Raw genomic sequence first — 19,498 nt, 5'->3', positions numbered from 1 at the left:
TTTCAGCCTCACACCTATAGACTCTGATTTTAAGGAGCGCCTGTTGTTCTTCAGGAAGAATACCCCTGAGCCCACAAATATTAAAATTCAGAATTTCACAATTTTTTTTTAAAGTGTCTACATGACACTGACATGACACTAGCTCTATCCATTTGCTTTTGAACATCTCAATCAGGCTCCTACAAACACTGAATTCTTATTGTTAAGCAACCTCACTTTTTTTTGGGCCGTTTAATCAAACATTTTCCAAGTGTCCCTGAATATGCAATATCCAGTTGACCTTGGACATCAAATAGGAGTCCTTAAGGAGATTTATTGACGTTTCAAGGTTCAGCAGGGGGGCATTGTACACAGGAAGCTTATCAGGTATTGACTTCTTAATAACCAAACTAATTTGGGTTGTGGATATTGAATTTGAAAGACCCAGACTATGTCAACAGCAAGTTTCCAGCTACTTCAACATATGGTTCAGGGCAGTAGCAGCAACATTGATAACTGACCAGGAACATAGAAATTCTTCAGTGATATATAACCAAGGTCTGTCAAGTTATCTTTTGCCACAGTACACATTAATAATCATGGCAACTGATCTCCATCAATTAACCCACCACAGACACAGACATGAAGTGAGAAAAACCCCACTGGTAGAGGACCTTGCAAACTGTACGTCCAAAACACATTTTACCCATTTCAAATTACTGTTATACCTTATCCCAAGATAGTTACATGTAAATGAATCAACACAGTCTGCTTCCTCTACCACCCTAGACATGGTTTACATTTCCCACATCCTATTCCACCTGCCAATATTTTGCCCACTCACTTAACCTATCTATACACCTTTAGAGATTGCTTATGCCCTGTTCTATTAATCTTTGAGTCACCAGGAAATTTAGCAATTGTACGTTTGGTTCTTTCATCCAAGTCATCAACTAGATTAGAAATAGTTAATAGTCAATAGTACAGTACAATAGTTACATATTGCCAATGCAAAAATGGCCCAATTAAATCTACTTTCTGTTTCCTGTTAGCTGAGAAGTCCTTTGTTCATGTTACTACATTACCCCTTATGCCAAGAGCTCTGTATTGTTTACTAACCTTTGATTTGGCACCTTGTCAAATGCCTTTGGAAATCTAAGTATACACAGTTGCAGGTTCACCTTTATCTATATTGCTTGTTATTTCTGCAAAGATCTAATAGATTAGCCAAACACTATTTATCTTTCACAAAATCATGTTGACTCTGACCAATTGCATGAACCTTTCTTTAACAGCATTAAGTACCTCCTTAATTATAAATTCCAGTATTTTTCCAAAGATGGATATTAGGCTAATTGGTCTGGATTTTTTTGATTTCTGGCTCCCATCTTTCTTGAAGAGATGGGTTACTTTTGTTATTTTCCAATCTGATGAAGCCTTACCAGAATTTAAGGAATTTTGGAAAATTAAGATCAATGCATCAACTATTGGAGTGACCACTTCTTTTGAAACCCCAAGGTGAAGTCTTACAGGACCTGAGGGATTGTCAGCCTTTAGTTTAATAATTTTCTGAATTCCCTGATGATTCTGTTTGTGTTAAGTTCATCTTTTCTTTCACCTCTTAATTTCCAGTTATTACAAGAGCATTAATTCCATTTTCTTTAATTAAGACAGACTGAATATCTATCCAGTGTATCTACTTATTCTGTATTACCTAGTACTAATTCCCCAGACTCACTTTCCAGAAGACCAATGCCCACTTTAAATACTCCTTTCCTTTTTAAATACCCGTAGAAGCTCTTATGTTTTAATATTTCTAGATAGCTATCTCTCATACCGCAATTTCTACATCTATTATTTGTTATCAATTTTTTTTGTTGTTTATAGTTTGTGCAATCTTCAGACCTTTCAAATGTTTGTGGTATCATTCACATTTTCTTTCAGTTTGATACTGTCTTTAACTTCCTTAGTTAGCCATGAACAATTCATCTTTATTCCTAAAATCATGCTTTCTCGTTGAAATATAGTTAATTCCGATTAAATCTCTGTAAGTATCCCCTTGAATGTATTCTTTTGCATCTCTACTGATTTATGCATGAATGTAAATTTCCAGTTCACTTTAACCAGCTCCACCCTCAAACTGCCTTTATTTAAGTTTAGATCATTAGTCTTAGACTCATCCTTCTCTCCCTAAAACTGAATCTGAAACTCAATGATGTTATGATCACTGCTACCTAGTGGTTCTGTAACCATTAAGTTACTAACTAAACGTATTTCATTGTACATATCCAGGTCTAGAACAGACTACTGTCTGGTTGGTTATAGGATGTGCTGTTCTAGGAAACTACCCAAGTCCTGCCCCCTCCCCCATGAACTTAGTTTGCAGACTGCCTTTGCCAATCTGATTCATCAAATTTATATGTAGATTAGAATAATTCATGATTATTAACATAGCTTTCGCACAGGCTCTCAGTATTTCTTCCGGTATACTCCATCCTACAGTGTAGCTACTGCTGAAGGATCTATAAGCTATTTCCACAATTGACCTCTTACCTTTGCTATTTCATAGCTCTATCCAAACTGATACCTACATCCTGTTCTTTAGAACTAAGATCATCTATTACTATTGTATTAATGCCATTGTTAATTAACAGATCCACCACAACCTTCTCCCAGCTTTCTGGTCCTTTCAGAATGTCAAGGAACCTTGAATGTTCAGCTCCCGGCATTGATCACCTTGCAGCTATCAGATCATACATATTTTTTGCTGTTTGAGCTGACAATTCATCTGGGTTACAATGAATGCTAAGCATATTCAGGTGCAGAGCCTTCACTTCTGTCTTTTTACTATTTTTGCTCTAGCCTTATTTTCTGGAGTGCTTTTATGTTTGAGTGCTCTGTCCCTTTCTGCTGTACTCTAATTGTCATTACTGCTATTGTGACCTTGTTTTTAGGCCTTGTCTCTTCCCTATGATTTATCATATCTTCACTCACTTGACTTTGTCCCCACTGTTTTGTTTGAGCCCTCTGTACCACTCTAGTTATACACTGCACCCAAAACACTGGTCCCACTATGGTTGAAGTGAAGGAATGATGTTCCTTTACTTGAATCCCACATGCTACTAATTATATACTTTCAATTATTCCTTTGCTGGGCCAATGCTTCCTCAAGAATTTTGCTCAAAGAATTTTTTTTTGTTTTTAAAAAGAGCATCAATAAGGGATGATTGCGTTGCACCAGATTCTGTGACTAGCATTCCTGCATTCCTCATTGGCTTTAATTCAGGAACAGCCTTTTCCCTGTAAACCCGACTCCCGGTCACAACGATATGCTTCCGTGCCTGCCAAAATTAAAACTACAGGCTGAAACTTGTCTCTAAGCTAGCTCTGATAGCTTTTCTCCAACTGCTTCTAACCTTTGCAGACTATATTTTTTGCACTGGGGATGAATTGTGTGCTGATCATGGAGACTGCAGCTCCATTCAGCAGTGCAGAGAATGGCAATGAAACTGAGCTCCAGTCCTGGTGGAAAGGAGCACGTGAAACAATATTGTGAGTTAAAGTTGTCCAGCCTTAGGAACAATCTGTTGGAGGCTTGTTAAGCTAAATGGTTAGAGCCAGCTGTGTCTCAGTGTGCACTGTTACAACCTGGTCCATGTTACACTGTTGAACTGTCTTATCCATAATAGAAATGATCTGCTGATTTGAGACAAATGCATCACAGAATAGAGTCGTAGACTACAACATGGAATCAGATCCTTCGGTCCACTAGTCCACGCTGACCATATTCCCAACTAAACTAGTCCCGCCTGCCTGCATTTGACCTGTATCCTTCCAAACCTTTCCTATTCATATACTTATCCAAAATGTTGTAACGGTAAGCTTAGAGTTTAGAATTTTTGTTTGTGTCACTGTTTGAAAGAGCCCCGATTAGCCCATTTTCCCAGTGTCTCTAAAACAATGTTTATTTGGGCTGAGATAACAAGTTGTAGAGCTGGATGAACACAGCAGGCCACCAGCATCATAGGAGCAGGAAAGCTGACGTTTTGGGCCTAGACCCTTCTTCAGAAATGGGGGAGGGGGAAGGGGGTTCTGAAATAAATAGGGAGAGAGGGGGAGATGGATAGAAGATGGATAGAGGAGAAGATAGATGGAGAGGAGACAGACAGGTCAAAGAGGCGGGGTTGGAGCCAGTAAAGGTGAGTGTAGATGGGGAGGTAGGGAGGGGATAGGTCAGTCCAGGGAGGACGGACAGGTCAAGAGGGCGGGATGAGGTTAGTAGGTACGAGATGGGGGTGGGTCTTGAGGTGGGAGGAGGGGATAGGTGGGAGGTAGGACAGGTTAGGGAGGCGGGGACGAGCTGGGCTGGTTTTGGGATGCGGTAGGGGGAGGGGAGATTTTGAAGCTTGTGAAATCCACATTGATACCATTGGGCTGCAGGGTTCCCAAGCGGAATATGAGTTGCTGTTCCTGCAACCTTTGGGTGGCATTGTTGTGGCACTGCAGGAGGCCCAGGATGGATATGTCGTCTGAGGAATGAGAGGGGGAGTTGAAATGGTTCGCGACTGGGAGGTGCAGTTGTTTAGTGCGAACCGAGTGTAGGTGTTCTGCAAAGCGGTCCCCAAGCCTCCGCTTGGTTTCCCCGATGTTGAGGAGGCCACAACGGGAACAGCAGATGCAGTATACCACATTAGCCCATGTGCAGGTGAACTTCTGCTTGATGTGGAAAGTCTTCTTGGGGTCTGGGATGGGGGTGAGGGGGGAGGAGTAGGGGCAGGTGTAGCACTTCCTGCGGTTGCAGGGAAAAGTGCCGGGTGTGGCAGGATATCAGGAGGTGGTGGAATCTGACTGTGAGGAGGAAGATTCACGACAGATCCACATTGTCTTTCTTTATATGAAGGATGACCGAAAACTAGAGCAGATCACCAGAGAGGACAGGACAGGAAGGATTGTTGGGGGACATTGGGACTGGTAGCTGGAAGGAAATTAAGGCCCTGTGAAGAACTCAAACGTTTGATCTTCGCCTCTGCCATATTTTGCGCTCAATATTGGAATTATTATCGGTAAGAGGATGTGGAACCTTCCTGAGCTAGTTTGCTCAAAGATCACAAAGCAAGTTCAGAACGTTTCCTTTTGTGGGTGAAAATTGGCTCTAAACTGCAGCTTTTCACCTCCTCAAATTATTATAAGTATGAAGGAAATTCGATTTAATTTTGTTTTTTAAACGGAATACAGGATGGATATACGGAATGAGAATCTTCAAAGTCTCATTCGAATCTCAGATTGTTAAAACTCTCAATTGCTGGCCAATGATTCCTGATGGAAAATGTGCAAGTTTTGATATTGATAGGGAGTAGGACGGTGTTGATTATGAATTAATGAACTCCCAGTAGTCAAACTGCTGACTAACTGCACCACTTGAGGGAGGGGTGACCTGTGAGTAGTAAGCTCAAGGCCAACATAACCACAGAAGCCTTCTAAAAGAGTTAAGATATGATTATTGTCCCTTAATTTCCACAGTATTGACTCCCTTTCCTCTCCTAGCTTCAAGGAACTGGCAGGTTCTCTTCTGTACTGGAGCTATCTGTCTGCGATAGGGTTAAGGAGCCCTGAGCATGGAATACACTGATCTGTCAATCGGTGTTTCAGGTGGTGGTGTGTTTGCCAGGACCACAGTGATACAGTATGTTCTGTCTAACAAGAGTTTCAGGCGCCATACTGAGGCTATCTTCTGTGCTGATCTCATCTGTGGTATCATGGAGCTGATGAGTGGAATCTCCCATCTGATTGCTAGGCTGCTGCCCCCTCCCCCAGCCAGTCTACATTCTTTGTAAACACTGAGCTCACCAGCTCATCAGTGGCTAACTTGCAGTTCCTCAGTAGCGTGAATAATCTGCTGTCAGGTTTTGCATTTTCTCACTAAATTTTAACGGTGAGAAGAGGTTTTTTTTTAGGATTTTCTTTGAGGGAGCTTTCTTGTACTAGATACAAAGAGGCCCATCATTCTATACATTGTCTTGCAGGTTTCCTGGCTTTATGAGAGACTCATGGTCACATATATGGAGCAACATCAGTAGAGGTGGTCAGAAACACAGAGCACACTGTTAGAGATCGACAATGAGGAAACTGAAATAACATCAGTTGAGATGCAGCCAGTGACAGTGTCTTGGGAGGTTTCAGAATGACAGCATGAGGAAGCTGACGTAACATCAATAGAGATACAGCCAATACAGAGCAGGGGAGAGGGATCACTGAGTTACAGCATGAGGGAGCTGGATTAACAGCAGTGGAGATAGTTACTGTCACATTGTGGGGAAAAGTTGATTTTTAGCATGAAGGAGCCAGATTAATGATACAGTCAGTAATACAGAGCGCTAGGAGATTACTGGGTGGCAGTGTGAAGGAGCCAGATTAATATCAGTAGAGGTACAGTCAGTAACACAGAATGCTGTGAGGATAAATTAACTGAATGACAGTGTAAGGGAGCTGGATCAAGATTAGGATGTAACAGTCAGTAACAGTGGGCTGTCTGGGATCAACTCATTGTAGAGATTGAGCTGCATTCTCAGCAGAAATAAAGGTCCCAGTATTCCAAAGCTTTTCAGCAGACCCTCAGGTTGTGTTGGTGGGAGTTCATCAACCAGTGGGAACAAGGTTGGCAGCTTGGGGCAGCACGGTGGCTCAGTGGTTAGCACTGCTGCCTCACAGGTAGAATGGAACCTGGGTTCCATTCTACCTTCAGGTGACTGTCTGTGTGGAGTTTGCACATTCTCCCCATGTCTGTGAGGGTTTCCTCCCACAGTCCAAAGATGTGCAGGTTAGGTGGATTGGCCATGCTAAATTGCCTGTAGTGTTCAGGGATGTGTAGAGTGGGTGGGTCATGGGGTTTGGGCCTGAGTGGGATGCTCTAAGGGTCAGTGTGGACTTGTTGGGCTGTAGGGCCTGTTTCCACACTGTAGGGATTCAATGAGTCTATGATTAGCTTGGTACATTCAGTCCTGGTTTTGTTGCTGACCTTCCTAAGTGTTTGTACCATAACCTTGCACCATGGTTTTATGGGAGTAAAACAGTGAAGATAGGCAAAGGGGCTCTACATTAGGGAGATCCCACACTTTCTGGCTTTAAAAACAAGCCACTGTGTGTTTGACAGAAGCCCTCCTGGTCATGAGTAAGCAAACCATACTGACAGCGTGAAAAAGAGAATGTTATGTTCTTTTATTTGACATGAATGTAACAAATATACAAGAATTGATAGGACTGTAAAGTGAACTTGTGTTTTTCCATGCCGGGGTAAAAGTAATTTATCCTTTGGGGACTCCTCTTGAGATCTTCTTCAAGGATACTTTTGCATTCTAGCAAATTAGGACAGCATGGTGGCTCAGTGGTTAGCACTGCTGCCTCACAGCACCAGGGACTAAGTTTCAATTCCAGCCTCAGGTGACTGTCTGTGTGGAGTTTGCACATTCTCCCCGTGTCTGCGTGGGTTTCCTTGCAGAATCCAAAGATGTACAGGTTAGCTGGATTGGTCATGCTAAATTGCCCGTAGTGTGAGGTTAGGTGGGTTAGATAGTCAAAGTACAGGGTTACAGGAGAAAGGTGGGGTTGAGTCTGGTCGGGGTGCTCTTTGGAGAGTCGGTGTTGAGCTGAATGGCCTGTTTCCACACTGTGGGGAATTTCTAAGAAATTCATGAGGTGATGTTGTTACCTAGTAACAATGCCCTCTCTATGTGTTTTCATATGGGAGGTTGGGCTCTCACACTGACAGAATCTGAATAATTCATTAATATCTTCAATTCTCCTGTAAACTTGAAGCTACAATTTACAAGAAAAGCATTAATTTCCTAGACACCATGGTATTTAAACTGGTACAAGATAACAGGCAACAAGCCTCAAGTGGAAGACAGAGAAAATAGTTGTGATGAATCTGTCTAGTTATATCCATCTTTTCAAAATAAACAGTGTAAACCAGCCATTTATATCCAGGAGCATTCATGGAACAGGCAATTGCAGAAGTTATTCAGTGGCAACATTCAATTCTGCGCAGCAATAAAGGTGGAGGGTTTGTTTTAAAGCTTGCAATAGTTCAGATCAGGACAATTCTGGGGTCACTGCAGAGCAATTCAGAAGGAAGGGATTGAAGGTTAGCTAGGTTGCAGAGCTCGGAGTTCTGAGGAAGGATCACCGGACCTGAAACGTTAAATCTGATTTTTTTCTTCACAGGCGCTGCCAGACCTGCTGACCTTTTCCAGCAACTTCTGTTTTTATTGTTGGTGAATAAGTACTGGAGTACAGTCCAGGGGAGTTAAACCCCTGGAAAGTAGGGGAGGTGGGGTTAATCAACCAGACCTGAACAGAACACAAACAATTCTTGAGGAAGTTCGTGACAGAAATGGTTCTTGAAGGATCTTCGAGGTTTGATCAACAAGAGTGAAATATTACAATGCCTTATGAAGTTTAAAAAAAAGATTTGATGACCCACTGTGTCATTAACATCTGGGGGGAGTTGCTGTGAAATCCATTAGATCTCCCTTGATCGTGCTGGCTATTTGGGGGGTTTAATCTGTGGGGGGTTTAATCTGTTACCCCAGACTTACCATATGTTAGAAATGTTGGGAATAAGTCATGCATGTATTACAGATTAATGTTTTCACATTGTACAGTAAAGTTTGTTACTTTTCATTGAAAACAATGGAATCACTTGGCTTTATTTTCTTACTAAGACCCCTGCAACTCACCTTTTACTCAATTTAAAACAAAGGTATTGGTCCCTAAACAGGTCATAACATAATTAGGTGACCTTCATTCAGGATGTAGGAAGAGAGGAATGCAAGAATCTGCTGTATTAGGACATCGGTACTCTGATTGAAATTGTGATTGGTAGGTGGTTACAACTTTTTTTTTAAAGAAAACCTTTGGATTGTAACCTTGCATTTCCCATGGCTAATCCACCCAGCCTGCACAAACCTAGACACTATGGGCAATTTAGCATGGCCAATCCACCTATCCTGCATATCTTTGGACTGTGGGAGGAAACTGGAGCACACGGAGGGAACCCACACAGACATGGGGAGAATGTGCAAACTCCTCACAGATGGTCACCCAAGGCTGGAATTGAACCAAAGTCCCTGGTGCTGTGAGGCAGCAGTGCTAACCACTGAGCCACCATGCTGCCCCAAGGCCAAAAACCAAAACTTCCTAAAACCAAATCCAAAACGCTCCCATTCCCTTGATGTGCTGATTATGTATTGGCTTAAAAAAATTCTAAAATTGATTGAGAATTTTGCATCCTTTGTACCTTTTACATTAAAGTTATTTCAGTTAATATTAAGTGTCTGAAAATCCTTACTGTTATAACTTTTGTTTATGCATTGCTCAGCAATTTGCCCTCACATTTACTTTAAGAAATAGGAACAGGAGTAAGCCTTTCAGCCCCTCTTCCATTCAGTAGGATCATGGCTGATTTGACATGAGGGATGTCAACTTTCCTGCACTTTCCCCATAACCCTTGGAGCTCCTACTGATCAAGAATCTCAGCCTTAAATATGCAAAAGGACTCTGCCCCCACAGAATTGTGTCAAGGAGTTCCAAAGGCTCTCACCCTCAAGAAATTCCTCCTCATCCTCACTGACCTTGGCCTCTTTATACACATTTTCTTTCAACTTAATACTTGTCTTAATTTCTTTGGTAAGCAATGGGTTGGTTTATCCATCATTTAGAATCATTCCTCCTTATTGGAATATATTTTCACTGAGTACCGTAAGTTACCTCCTTATATGCCTGTCATTGCTTGCTTACTGTCTTTCTTGCTCATCTATCTGCCCAGTTCACTTTAGTTAATTTTATCTTCATTTCATTGCAATTCCCCTTAAGTAAAGCAGTTGTTTCTGACCCAAGTTCTCACTTCTCAAACTAAATATTAAATTCTATCATGTTATGATCACTATGATCCTAGGGGATCTTTTACTCGGAAGTCATTTATTAAACCTGCCTCATTAACCATGACCAGATCCGAGACAGTTTCCTAGAACATTATGCCGGGGAGCATGCTACCTCTAATGCACTTTATGAATTTGTTGTCATAGCTACCCTTTACAATTCAATTTGCTCAATCAAAATTAAAGTCACCCATAATTATTTGCTATATTCTTTTTACATGCCCTTACTCTTTGTTGATTGATAGCCTTTCTCACAGAGTGGCTACTATTTGGGACTGTGTAAAGTACTCCTAATGCCTTCTTTCCCTGCTTTTTCTTTTTAAAGCCTCCAGCCAAATGGACTGTACATCAACTGAGCCTGGACAATCTCTTACTACCGTCTTCAGTCCATCTCTCATTAAGAGTGCTACCCACCACCTTTTCTATCCCGCCTGTCTCAAGTATCCCTGAACATTAAGTTCCCAGTTTTGATCTCCTTGCAACCATTTTTCTGTAATGACTATGAGATCATAGCACAAATTAAGATAAATGACCATTCGCTCATCTACCTTATTCCGAATGCTTCATGCAGTCAGACACAGAGCCTTTATGTTTGTTCTGTTATGGAATTTCCCTACATTTTTATGGTACAATATGACACTTGCACATCATGTCCTTTTATTTCCTGGTGACAATCAACTCTGTCACTGACCTGCAGTCCTACCTTCTCCTTTACCTTTGATTTTCTAATTTTCCATGCAACTGAACACCCCCCCTACCTTCCTACAACAACTGCATCTTACCTCTCCCATTCTAAGGTCCTCAGCAACCCAGATGAGATATCCTGAGCCTGGGCATCAGGCAGGAAACACAGCCTTCAGATCCTGACCACAGAGAACAGTCTCTATTGCCCTGACTACTACAACATTTCTCTTTTCTTCCCCCCACCCCTTGAATGGCTCCCTGTACCACAGTGCTCTGGTCAGTTTACTCATCCTCCCTCCAGCCCTGACACTCATCCACACAGGGAGCAAGGATCACAAACCTACTGGATGAGTTTCAGGGCTGAGCACCACCTTTGCACCACCTCCTGGATCCCTCAACCTGCCTCACTTGTATTCACCCCTTCCTGTCCCTTATCACTGACCCAATTCAAGGTAGATAATCAAATGGGTGTGACCACCTCCTGAAACACAGATTCTAGATAACATTCCCCTCCCTGGTATGTCTCAGTGTTCGAAGCTCAGACTACAGCTCATCAACTTTGAACAGTGGGGAGGTGATGGCCTAGTGGTATTATCGCTGGACTGTTAATCCAGAGACCCAGATAATGTTCTGGGGACCCGGGTTCAAATCCTGCCACAGAAGTTGATGGAATTTAAATTCAATAAAATATCTGGAATTAAGAATCTAATGATGATCGTGAATCCATTGCCAATTGTTGGGGGGAAAAACCCATCTGGTTCACTAATGCCCTTTAGGGAAAGAAACTGCCATCCTTATCTGGTCTGGCCTACATGTGACTCCAGACCCACAGCAATATGGTTGACTCTTAACTGCCCTCTTGGCAATTAGGGGTGGGCATTAGATGATGCCTTCATCCCCTGACTGAATAAAGAAAAGAATCAGAATTCCTCAAGCAACCAACATTCACTACAGAAATGATAACTATGATTCACAATTGGATCCACCAGCTCCTATATCATATGTCCTACAACATACACCTGGTCTTACATCTCATTTTTTACTTGGCTCTTATTTGTTATTTTCAAAAATTTCTCATGAATTTTAGTCTTCAATATGCAAATATGTCTCCTATTTACCTTCAATAGGAAAATAAACTATAACAGATAGTCAAATTAGCAGCTATTACCAACCAATGAACTTACAGTTTTCCCATGACATCATTCTGCTTTGTGCTGGACCCACAATCGTGGATTTCAATTTATCTCATAAAAGGGCCTGACTAACATGAAATCACCTCCTCCCCTCCATGCAAAATTCCCACACTGCTCAAAAATCCCCAGAATATATGCTCACTCACTCACTCACTCACACTGTACCTCACTCAGGATGTGATCTTCCTGACCGTGCAAGATTATGTACTTTCAACAGGCCCTCTCTTCAACACTTACGTTCTGCATCAATAGCAATTAACACCCATTGAGGCCCTGTTCAGGCTTCAGGTGATTGACTGATAACTGTTCCTCAGTCAGGTGACTCAGCTACTTTATTAACCCGTTAACTAGACTCCTGAATTTTAAACATTTAAAATGGAGAAGAAAAAAAAATTACCAATTCCGTTCCCACTCAGCTCCAAAATTTCTTAAACATATTTTCACTCGGACTGTGCCTCACTCTAGGTGTGATCTCTCCTTCTCGACCATGTAGAGCTTACTCTTCTGTCTCCCTCATACTATGTGGGTAACTTTAGTAATGTAATTGTCTCCTTTCTCTGGTTCAACGCTGCCTACATGGATTTATTTGACAGTCTTTCTAATATATCATTGCTCCTCAAAGCTGTGGTTGTTTCTTACACCAATATTGTTACACCCCTTTTATTATTCTCCTCTCTCTTTCACCTGAAATCTCTGTCCTGATAGTTTAGTCAGTTTATAAATGCAATACGGCCTTAGATTAAGCCACACGTTTATATATAGAACAACTAGGGGTCTCTAACAGTGCAATGGTAGTGTCCCACCTTCCCTAAACATTGCTAATAATTTCTAGCAGTCCTATCAATTCTGCTTAATATATTGAAAAATTAGATGGAATTAGTCTCAAGCTTCTAAATTCCAGACAACACAACCCAGGTTTGTGCAATCTCTGTTTATAATTGAACATTTTTAGTCCAGGTATCTTTTTGCAGAAACAAAAACAGAAATTGTTGGAAAAGTCCAGCAGGTCTGGTAGAATCTGCGGAGAGAAATCAGAGTTAACATTTTGGGTTGAGTGACCCTTCCTCAGAACTGGGTCAAATTCACTCAACCCAAGACATAAATATTTTCTGAAGAAGGGTCTAGGCCCAAAACATCAGCCTTCCTGCTCCTCTGATGCTACTTGGCCTGCTGTGTTCATCCAGCTCTACACCTTGTTATCCAAGACATTAACTCTGGTTTCTCTCCACTGATCTAACAGACCTGCTAAGCTTTTCCAGTAATTCATGTTTCTGTTTCTGATTGCCAGCATCTGCAGTTCTTTCGGTTTTTATCACTGTATTGAACCCATGCTCACTCCCTCCAATGCTGATACATCTGCCTTAAACTGGGGTGCCCAGAGCTGAACACAGTTTTCCAAATATTTTCTAAACAGGGCTTTGTACTGTGTAAAGACCATATCTTCTTATTTCTTTTATTGTTAGACTATGGATTAAAAAACAAGATATTGCTTTAAGCCAAGGTGGCTGTGGTTTTAAAAATCATATTTAATGAAGCATATTGTGAGTCATATACAATGTTACCTCCCCCTGGAACAGTGAGAGCAAAAGTAAACATCACCGAGCCTATCAGTTTTGAATTAAGGGAGAATTGCTCAGTGGTATGATCTGATTGGCTCCTGATGAGGTGACCATGGTTTGTGTGGAACCAGTGGAGCCTACACACAGAAGGCATTGAAGAAACCTCTCATTCTGTTCTCTGTGGAGGTACTAGAAAGTCTCCAGTAATAGTTAGCTGTCTTTCATTCACCTTTCTCTGCAAATGCCCTGTTGAAGGAGAAATAAAATACCTTCAAAGACAGTGAAAGGATGAATTCTCAACTAATGAATGAAAGAGAGCATTATTGTGTCATTATCCTTCTGTTAACAGCAAAGAACTAAAAGGAATCAGAGGAAACTGAAAAAAAACAATTCTTCAACTCCTGTGGCCCAGGCTGGTGCTATTGAACTGCGTTACTCTGACTATTTTCCTTTTCCACTTTTTATATCCATGTGTTGTCTGTCTGGTTGTAGAGGGAGGGATTTATGAAGGGATAGAGTTTTAAGTTGTAGAGTTGTAAGTTAACAATTCTTATTTTCTAATTGCCATCAGTTAAAGACAATTTGTTCATAATAAACAGTTATTTTCTAATGAAGTACAAAAACCTCATTTATTCTTTGAACCTGAGTTTGTCAGTCAAGCACATTGGGGACTTTGGATATTTTGGCTAAAATTTTTGTATTTCTGACAACTCTGGGAATAGTTTGGCTTGAATTCTACTGTACTACCTCAGTCAGTGGTGACTACAACTGTAGCAAAACTTTCATCTCCTTTTATTCTGATCCTATAGATATAAAGAACAATATACCAATAGCCTTTTTGTTTTGTATCTTTCCATACCACTTTAATTATATTACACGCATGAATTCCTCAGTATCTTCGGACCTTCGCTGTTTGTAGCTTCTCAACATTTTAAAAGTGCTGTGATCTATCCTTTTTAGGGTCAAGGTTGACTTGCCTGTATTGGAATGCATCTGACACAGTGTCGCCACAATACCTCTTTGCAATGAGATAGTAGGAACTGCCGATGCTGGAGAATCTGAGATAACAAGGTGTAGAGCTGGATGAACACAGCAGGCCAAGCAGCTGAAGAAGGGTCTCGATCTGAAACGTCAGCTTTCCTGCTCCTCTGATGCTGCTTGGCCTGCTGTGTTCATCCAGCTCTACACCTTGTTACCTCTTTGCAATGTTCTGCCTCCATATGTACCATTTAACAATGTCTCCGACCAATGTTTCATCAGTAAACTTGAATATGTGCCTCTCTATCCCAGCATGGACTTCATTAATTATCACAGATGCCAATGGGATTTTTTTCCCATTACATCCTGTTACTTTCAGTATGTGAGAATAATGGCTAGCTGAGTGAGTTACTGGCTGGAATCCAAATGAAGAGTTCAGATAGTTTACATGTATGCTGTTTGTTATTTAGGTATGAATTACAGTTTGAGAGGTTCTGGTGAATTAGTCTCCCTAGCCTCTAGACGCTTAGAATTTAAAAAGCAAAGTTTATTCTTCAGTTTAAAACATCAGCTGATGAGGGTCTGACTATTGCTGAGTTATTCTGCGCATCTCACACCAGCCTTTCTTTTCAGAATGATGTTTATTAACGTTTTATCAACTCTACACAATAAAGCAGATTAAACCAGGATGTGAGCATCGAGTCAATCAGATCACAGCACTGCTGGTGCTCTAACAACCATGCCATCAGGGCAGGCAGGGGAAGATTTATAAAAAAAATCAACTTGTCACTGTGTCAGCCATTTCAAAGCTCTTGTCAATCTGCTGACAGGCCTAACAATGGCTTCCCTTTCCTCAGTTTGGTTCAGTTCCAGACCCCATGTCCCATCACCAATCCTAACCCTTCACCCACTAACAACCAACTCCCTACTTCCACCTCCCAAGATGGTCACCTCCAATTTTTAACTGGGACCCCCCCTCAGTTTTTTTTGTCAGTTAAACCAAACCCATCTGAAAGCCAAAGCCCCAGGGCCTAAGCACAGACACTGAGCAATACAATGCAAAGCCCAACAAATTTATTTATGACTTATAATGAATTATTTCTAAGATCTTAACATTTCCCCCTTTGCCAGATCTGACAGTGACCATCTAGTCCACTTACTGTGGGGATGGTTGCAGAGTTGGGCCACACAGGCAGTAGAATATGGACTGGAATCTATCTCCTAACACGATTCCCTTTCACTGGGGAGGAAGCCAGATACAGATTCATTGCTGGCATGCAGGCTTCTGATTCTTTACCCTTTTATATTGTTCTCTTACATTCTTCTACAAGAAGTAAAGACAAAAACAACAAATTTGGTAAGGTGAGGCAAATTTTGATGCACGGAATTGTTTTAAAAATATAGGAATGGATACGTTTTGGGAAATGCAGGGAGAGTGGAAGAACGTCCTACTTTTTAAACAGTCCGCACGTTTGTGAGATATGCATTGAATGCCCGATTTCGCGAAAATGCAGCTTCTTATATTAAAGATACATCCAGGTTGCAAGCAAATTGCAAGCGAATTTTGAATCGCATTCTGACATTGTCAAGAGCTTTGAAAGACAATGCTGTTATAGTTCCGACAGTAAACATTCAGGGAAAATATTGTCATTAAAAAATACATGAAAAGAAAGATTTCTCCAGAACATTCCCAGAGGTCCGTGGCACACACAAAAAAATTCTGGTTAATGTCTTTATTGACCCCGAGTGCCCTTTGCTATCAGCCCTCCCCACCGCAGCAGTAAATTCATGGGCGATGCGATATTGCAGGGGACGGATCGGCAAGAGGAGTCTTAATGTGGGAGGGAAGGAGGAGAGGAGGGAATCGAGCAGGTCCATGGATCCATTCCACTGGCTGCCTCTACGTGCCCAGGAAGATCCCTGTGAAATCCGAGCCACTTTGGATGGTGACAGCAAAACCGGATCTGTTGTCAGCAAAGACAGAGATATACTGCATGGCCTGTGGAGAGAACAGAATTGTCAAGACCAGTGAACCCAACTCAGTCAACTTCTGCTTCCTACTGAAGCTGCATGTGAAACACATCTTCCCTTTTATTACACTTCCAGTCAGGCTGACACTGTTAACCTGCAGGAGGTATAGCTCAACACTAATGAAACCATCATATAGCAAGCATGCACAGAATGGGTTCAGCTCCCATTCTGAATACTGAACATTGTGTGCCATTTTTGGTTTTCTAACTGCAAAATACATTCGTGAGTTGGAAAAGAAATAGAGATGAAATTTAAAACGGAGAAGTCTGAAGTGATACATTTTTGAATGACAATTAAGGATAGGCAATAAAAATCCAATGGCCCAATTCCAAAGGGAGTTAGGTCAGAAATCACATGACATCAGGTTATAGTCCAACAGGTTTATTTGAAAACCCAAGCTTTCGGAGTCTTACTCCTTCTTCAGGTGTTAGTGAGAGAGGTAGTATCCGACACAGAATCTATAAGCTAAAGATCAAAGGGCCACACCACTGATGAAGATATACTTAACAAATCTAAGATACTGTTATATCTTTAATCAGTTACAATTTTTAATTGATTAATATGTAAATCCCTGAATTCCTTTGAAGTAACTGTCCTGAGAGAACTAAAGGTTTTATCAGTGCAAAAAAGAGGTGACATTTTAGGTCAGACAATGCATGTTAGGTGTGAGGCCTTGTTTAGAATCTGTTTGTGTTTTGGTTTGGAGTCAGACTGGTTTTATCTCTAAAGTGGGAATTTATAAATTGCTACATTTGTCTATAAATTGTGTGCTTTTTGAACAAAATAGAATGCATCTGCAAATGCAAATTCACCCCATAGATTCGTGCGTGTGTATGCGGGGAGAGAGAGAGAGAGAGTGAGTGTGTGCTTGCACGCGCGTGCTTGAGAGACAGTGTGTGTATGAGAGAGGGTCTGTGTGTGTGTGTGTGGGAGAGAGAGAGGATCTGTGTGTGTATGGAGAGGATCTGTGTGTGTGTGTGTGTGTTTTTGTGTAAGTGAGTGTCTGTGTATGTATGCATATGTGTGAGTGTGTGTGTGTGTGAGAGTGTATAGTGTGGTAGGGTCACCTGCAGTGCGACATGAACCCAAGATACAGGTTTAGGCCGTCCTCATGGTTACTGAACTTGACTATCAGCCTCTGCTCAGTGACTCTGCATCATTGTGTATCCCAAAGTCCACCTTGGAGGATGTTTACCCAAAGATCTGGACAGCTTGACACGATAAGAGACTAGTGAAACTGGGACTGTTTCCCTCACAGCAGTGGAAGTTAAAAGGAGATTTAATAGAAGAATTGGAAGTTGTGAATGATTTTGACAAGGTGAGCAAAAAGAAGGTGTTCTCATGGAATGAGGGTCCATATTGATAGGATACAAATTTAAAATAATTGTTAAAACAAAAAGAGGGGATCTAAAGCAAAAAAAAAAGATGCACTGCATGATAGGGCAGTGGAAGCAGTTTCAGTAGGAGACTTCAAAATGTGATTGGATTTACACTTGAAAAGGAAAACATTGCAGCACTCTGAGAAAAAAGCAAGGGGATTAGTTTGTAAGATTGTACGGAGAGTAAGTATCCCTGTGAGTAATGAATCAGAGATCAATGAAACCATTCTGCCAGACAATAGACGATCTATAATGGGCACCTTAGGGACACAGGAACAGGAGTAGGCTATTCAGCCCCTTAAACCTGTCCTACCATTCAATGAGATCATGGCTGATCTGTAGCCTAACTCCACATGCCTACCTTGGGCTGGATCTTAGACTTTCTTTCTCCAGTTTTGCTTGTTGCATCAAGTATATTTTAGAGGGATTTTGCCGTGAGGCCCAGCAATATTTCTAACTGTATCTTACCAAACTTGCCTTATTAACTACCTATCCTGCCGCTGTAGTGTCTCTCACAACTGATTCATTCCCCATCTTGCCAATATGCTGTTCTTAGAACAACTCACCACTCACCAGATGGCTGCCAAAAGATTGGCATCCCTTGCCCTGTGCCACTTTAAAAGGCCAATGTGTACGTGGACAAGTATTGGCAATCCGGTGTTGGCCCTCACTGTCAATGTAATGATGTAGTGGCCACAAAGCCAGATTGCTCACAGCACATTTGGCATTCCCTCACACATACAACCCCATCTCTTATCCTAGCTACTGTTTAACCATCAGGTCATACAGTTTATCTGTCCTTTGCTACATCTGGTCAAAACGCCCTGTCGAAGTTGCTCATTTCTCCTGGACACCCACAACCTGTCATTGCTTAGTAGGTAAACATCACATATAGGATAATTCTGAACATTTCTCCCCATAATTCAAACCAAAAACTGGCACCTTTAGCAAATGCCTATTTAATATTCCATGATGGTCTGCTATTTCTCATTCCCATCTATTGGAAGTGCATATCAATCACGTTCTGACTGGCTGATGGCTCCTGAAGTGGCTTCCTCCTCAGAAGGTGGCTCCCATTCCCACAGTTCCTCGGCATCCATTATATAGTCTTGTTGCCTGGTGTAATTGTGCAAAGCACAGCACACGAGGATGATGCAGCATGGTCTGTCCAGACTAAAGTCAACAGACCCCTTAACCCCACCCCAGAATGGTCCAAGTGGTGGAGCGGAATCTTCAGCAGCTCCATCGTCTGCTCCACCATGGCCCTGCTAAAAGCATTGAGCAGCATTGTATCTGTGCTCTACATCAGTCAGCAGGCTTGTGCAATGGTGTCATGAGCGATGGTCACAGCCGCGGCCCTTGTAAGCCTTGTAATGAGACACACCAGGTGCACAAGATTGTTCCAGGATGTAGGCGTCATGACAGCTGCCAGGGTAGCAGGCACACATCTTCAGGAAACGGTAATAGTGATCAGAGCTTGCACAGATGGCATTGCTCACCGTTTGGATGTATTTGTGGGTACACGACTGAGAGATGTAACACAGTTCTCCCATTGCTCTCTGCAAGGACCCAGTCGAAGTTCAAAGTGGCAGTCATTGGGAGAGGATGACCTCTCACTCCTGAAGCGCTGAGGGCCCTCTCCAGCTCGGTCACAGTGTCCTGGTTCTTCGGAGCCTTTGTTGGCACTGTGCTGCACTCATGCCCAGGAAATGGAGCAAGGTGGGTAAAAACCTGTGGTCTTCCACTGGATCCCATGCCCC

At 41.9% G+C, this 19,498-nt stretch overlaps 1 protein-coding gene across 2 annotated transcripts in view; it reads right to left on the bottom strand.

Annotated features, from left to right (window-relative positions):
• The window catches only part of LOC109918955 (erythroferrone-like), a 106,397-nt gene that overhangs the window by 7,762 nt on the left and 79,137 nt on the right, over positions 1-19,498 (bottom strand). The window contains exon 8 of one of the 2 annotated variants that reach the window (XR_007263526.1): positions 15,489-16,327. Coding sequence is in view for 1 of the 2 variants with exons in the window: in XM_048604436.1 (XP_048460393.1) it covers positions 16,229-16,327 (99 nt within the window). In the remaining variant the exon portion in view is untranslated. Of the gene's footprint in view, positions 1-14,511; positions 16,328-19,498 lie in introns of those variants that run through there. The other variant, XM_048604436.1, reaches the window with a different exon arrangement.

This window comes from Rhincodon typus, chromosome 13 (genome assembly GCF_021869965.1).
Source record: "Rhincodon typus isolate 14 chromosome 13, sRhiTyp1.1, whole genome shotgun sequence".
Classification (NCBI taxonomy): domain Eukaryota; kingdom Metazoa; phylum Chordata; class Chondrichthyes; order Orectolobiformes; family Rhincodontidae; genus Rhincodon; species Rhincodon typus.
This window is presented reverse-complemented; position numbering and strand designations above follow the sequence as displayed.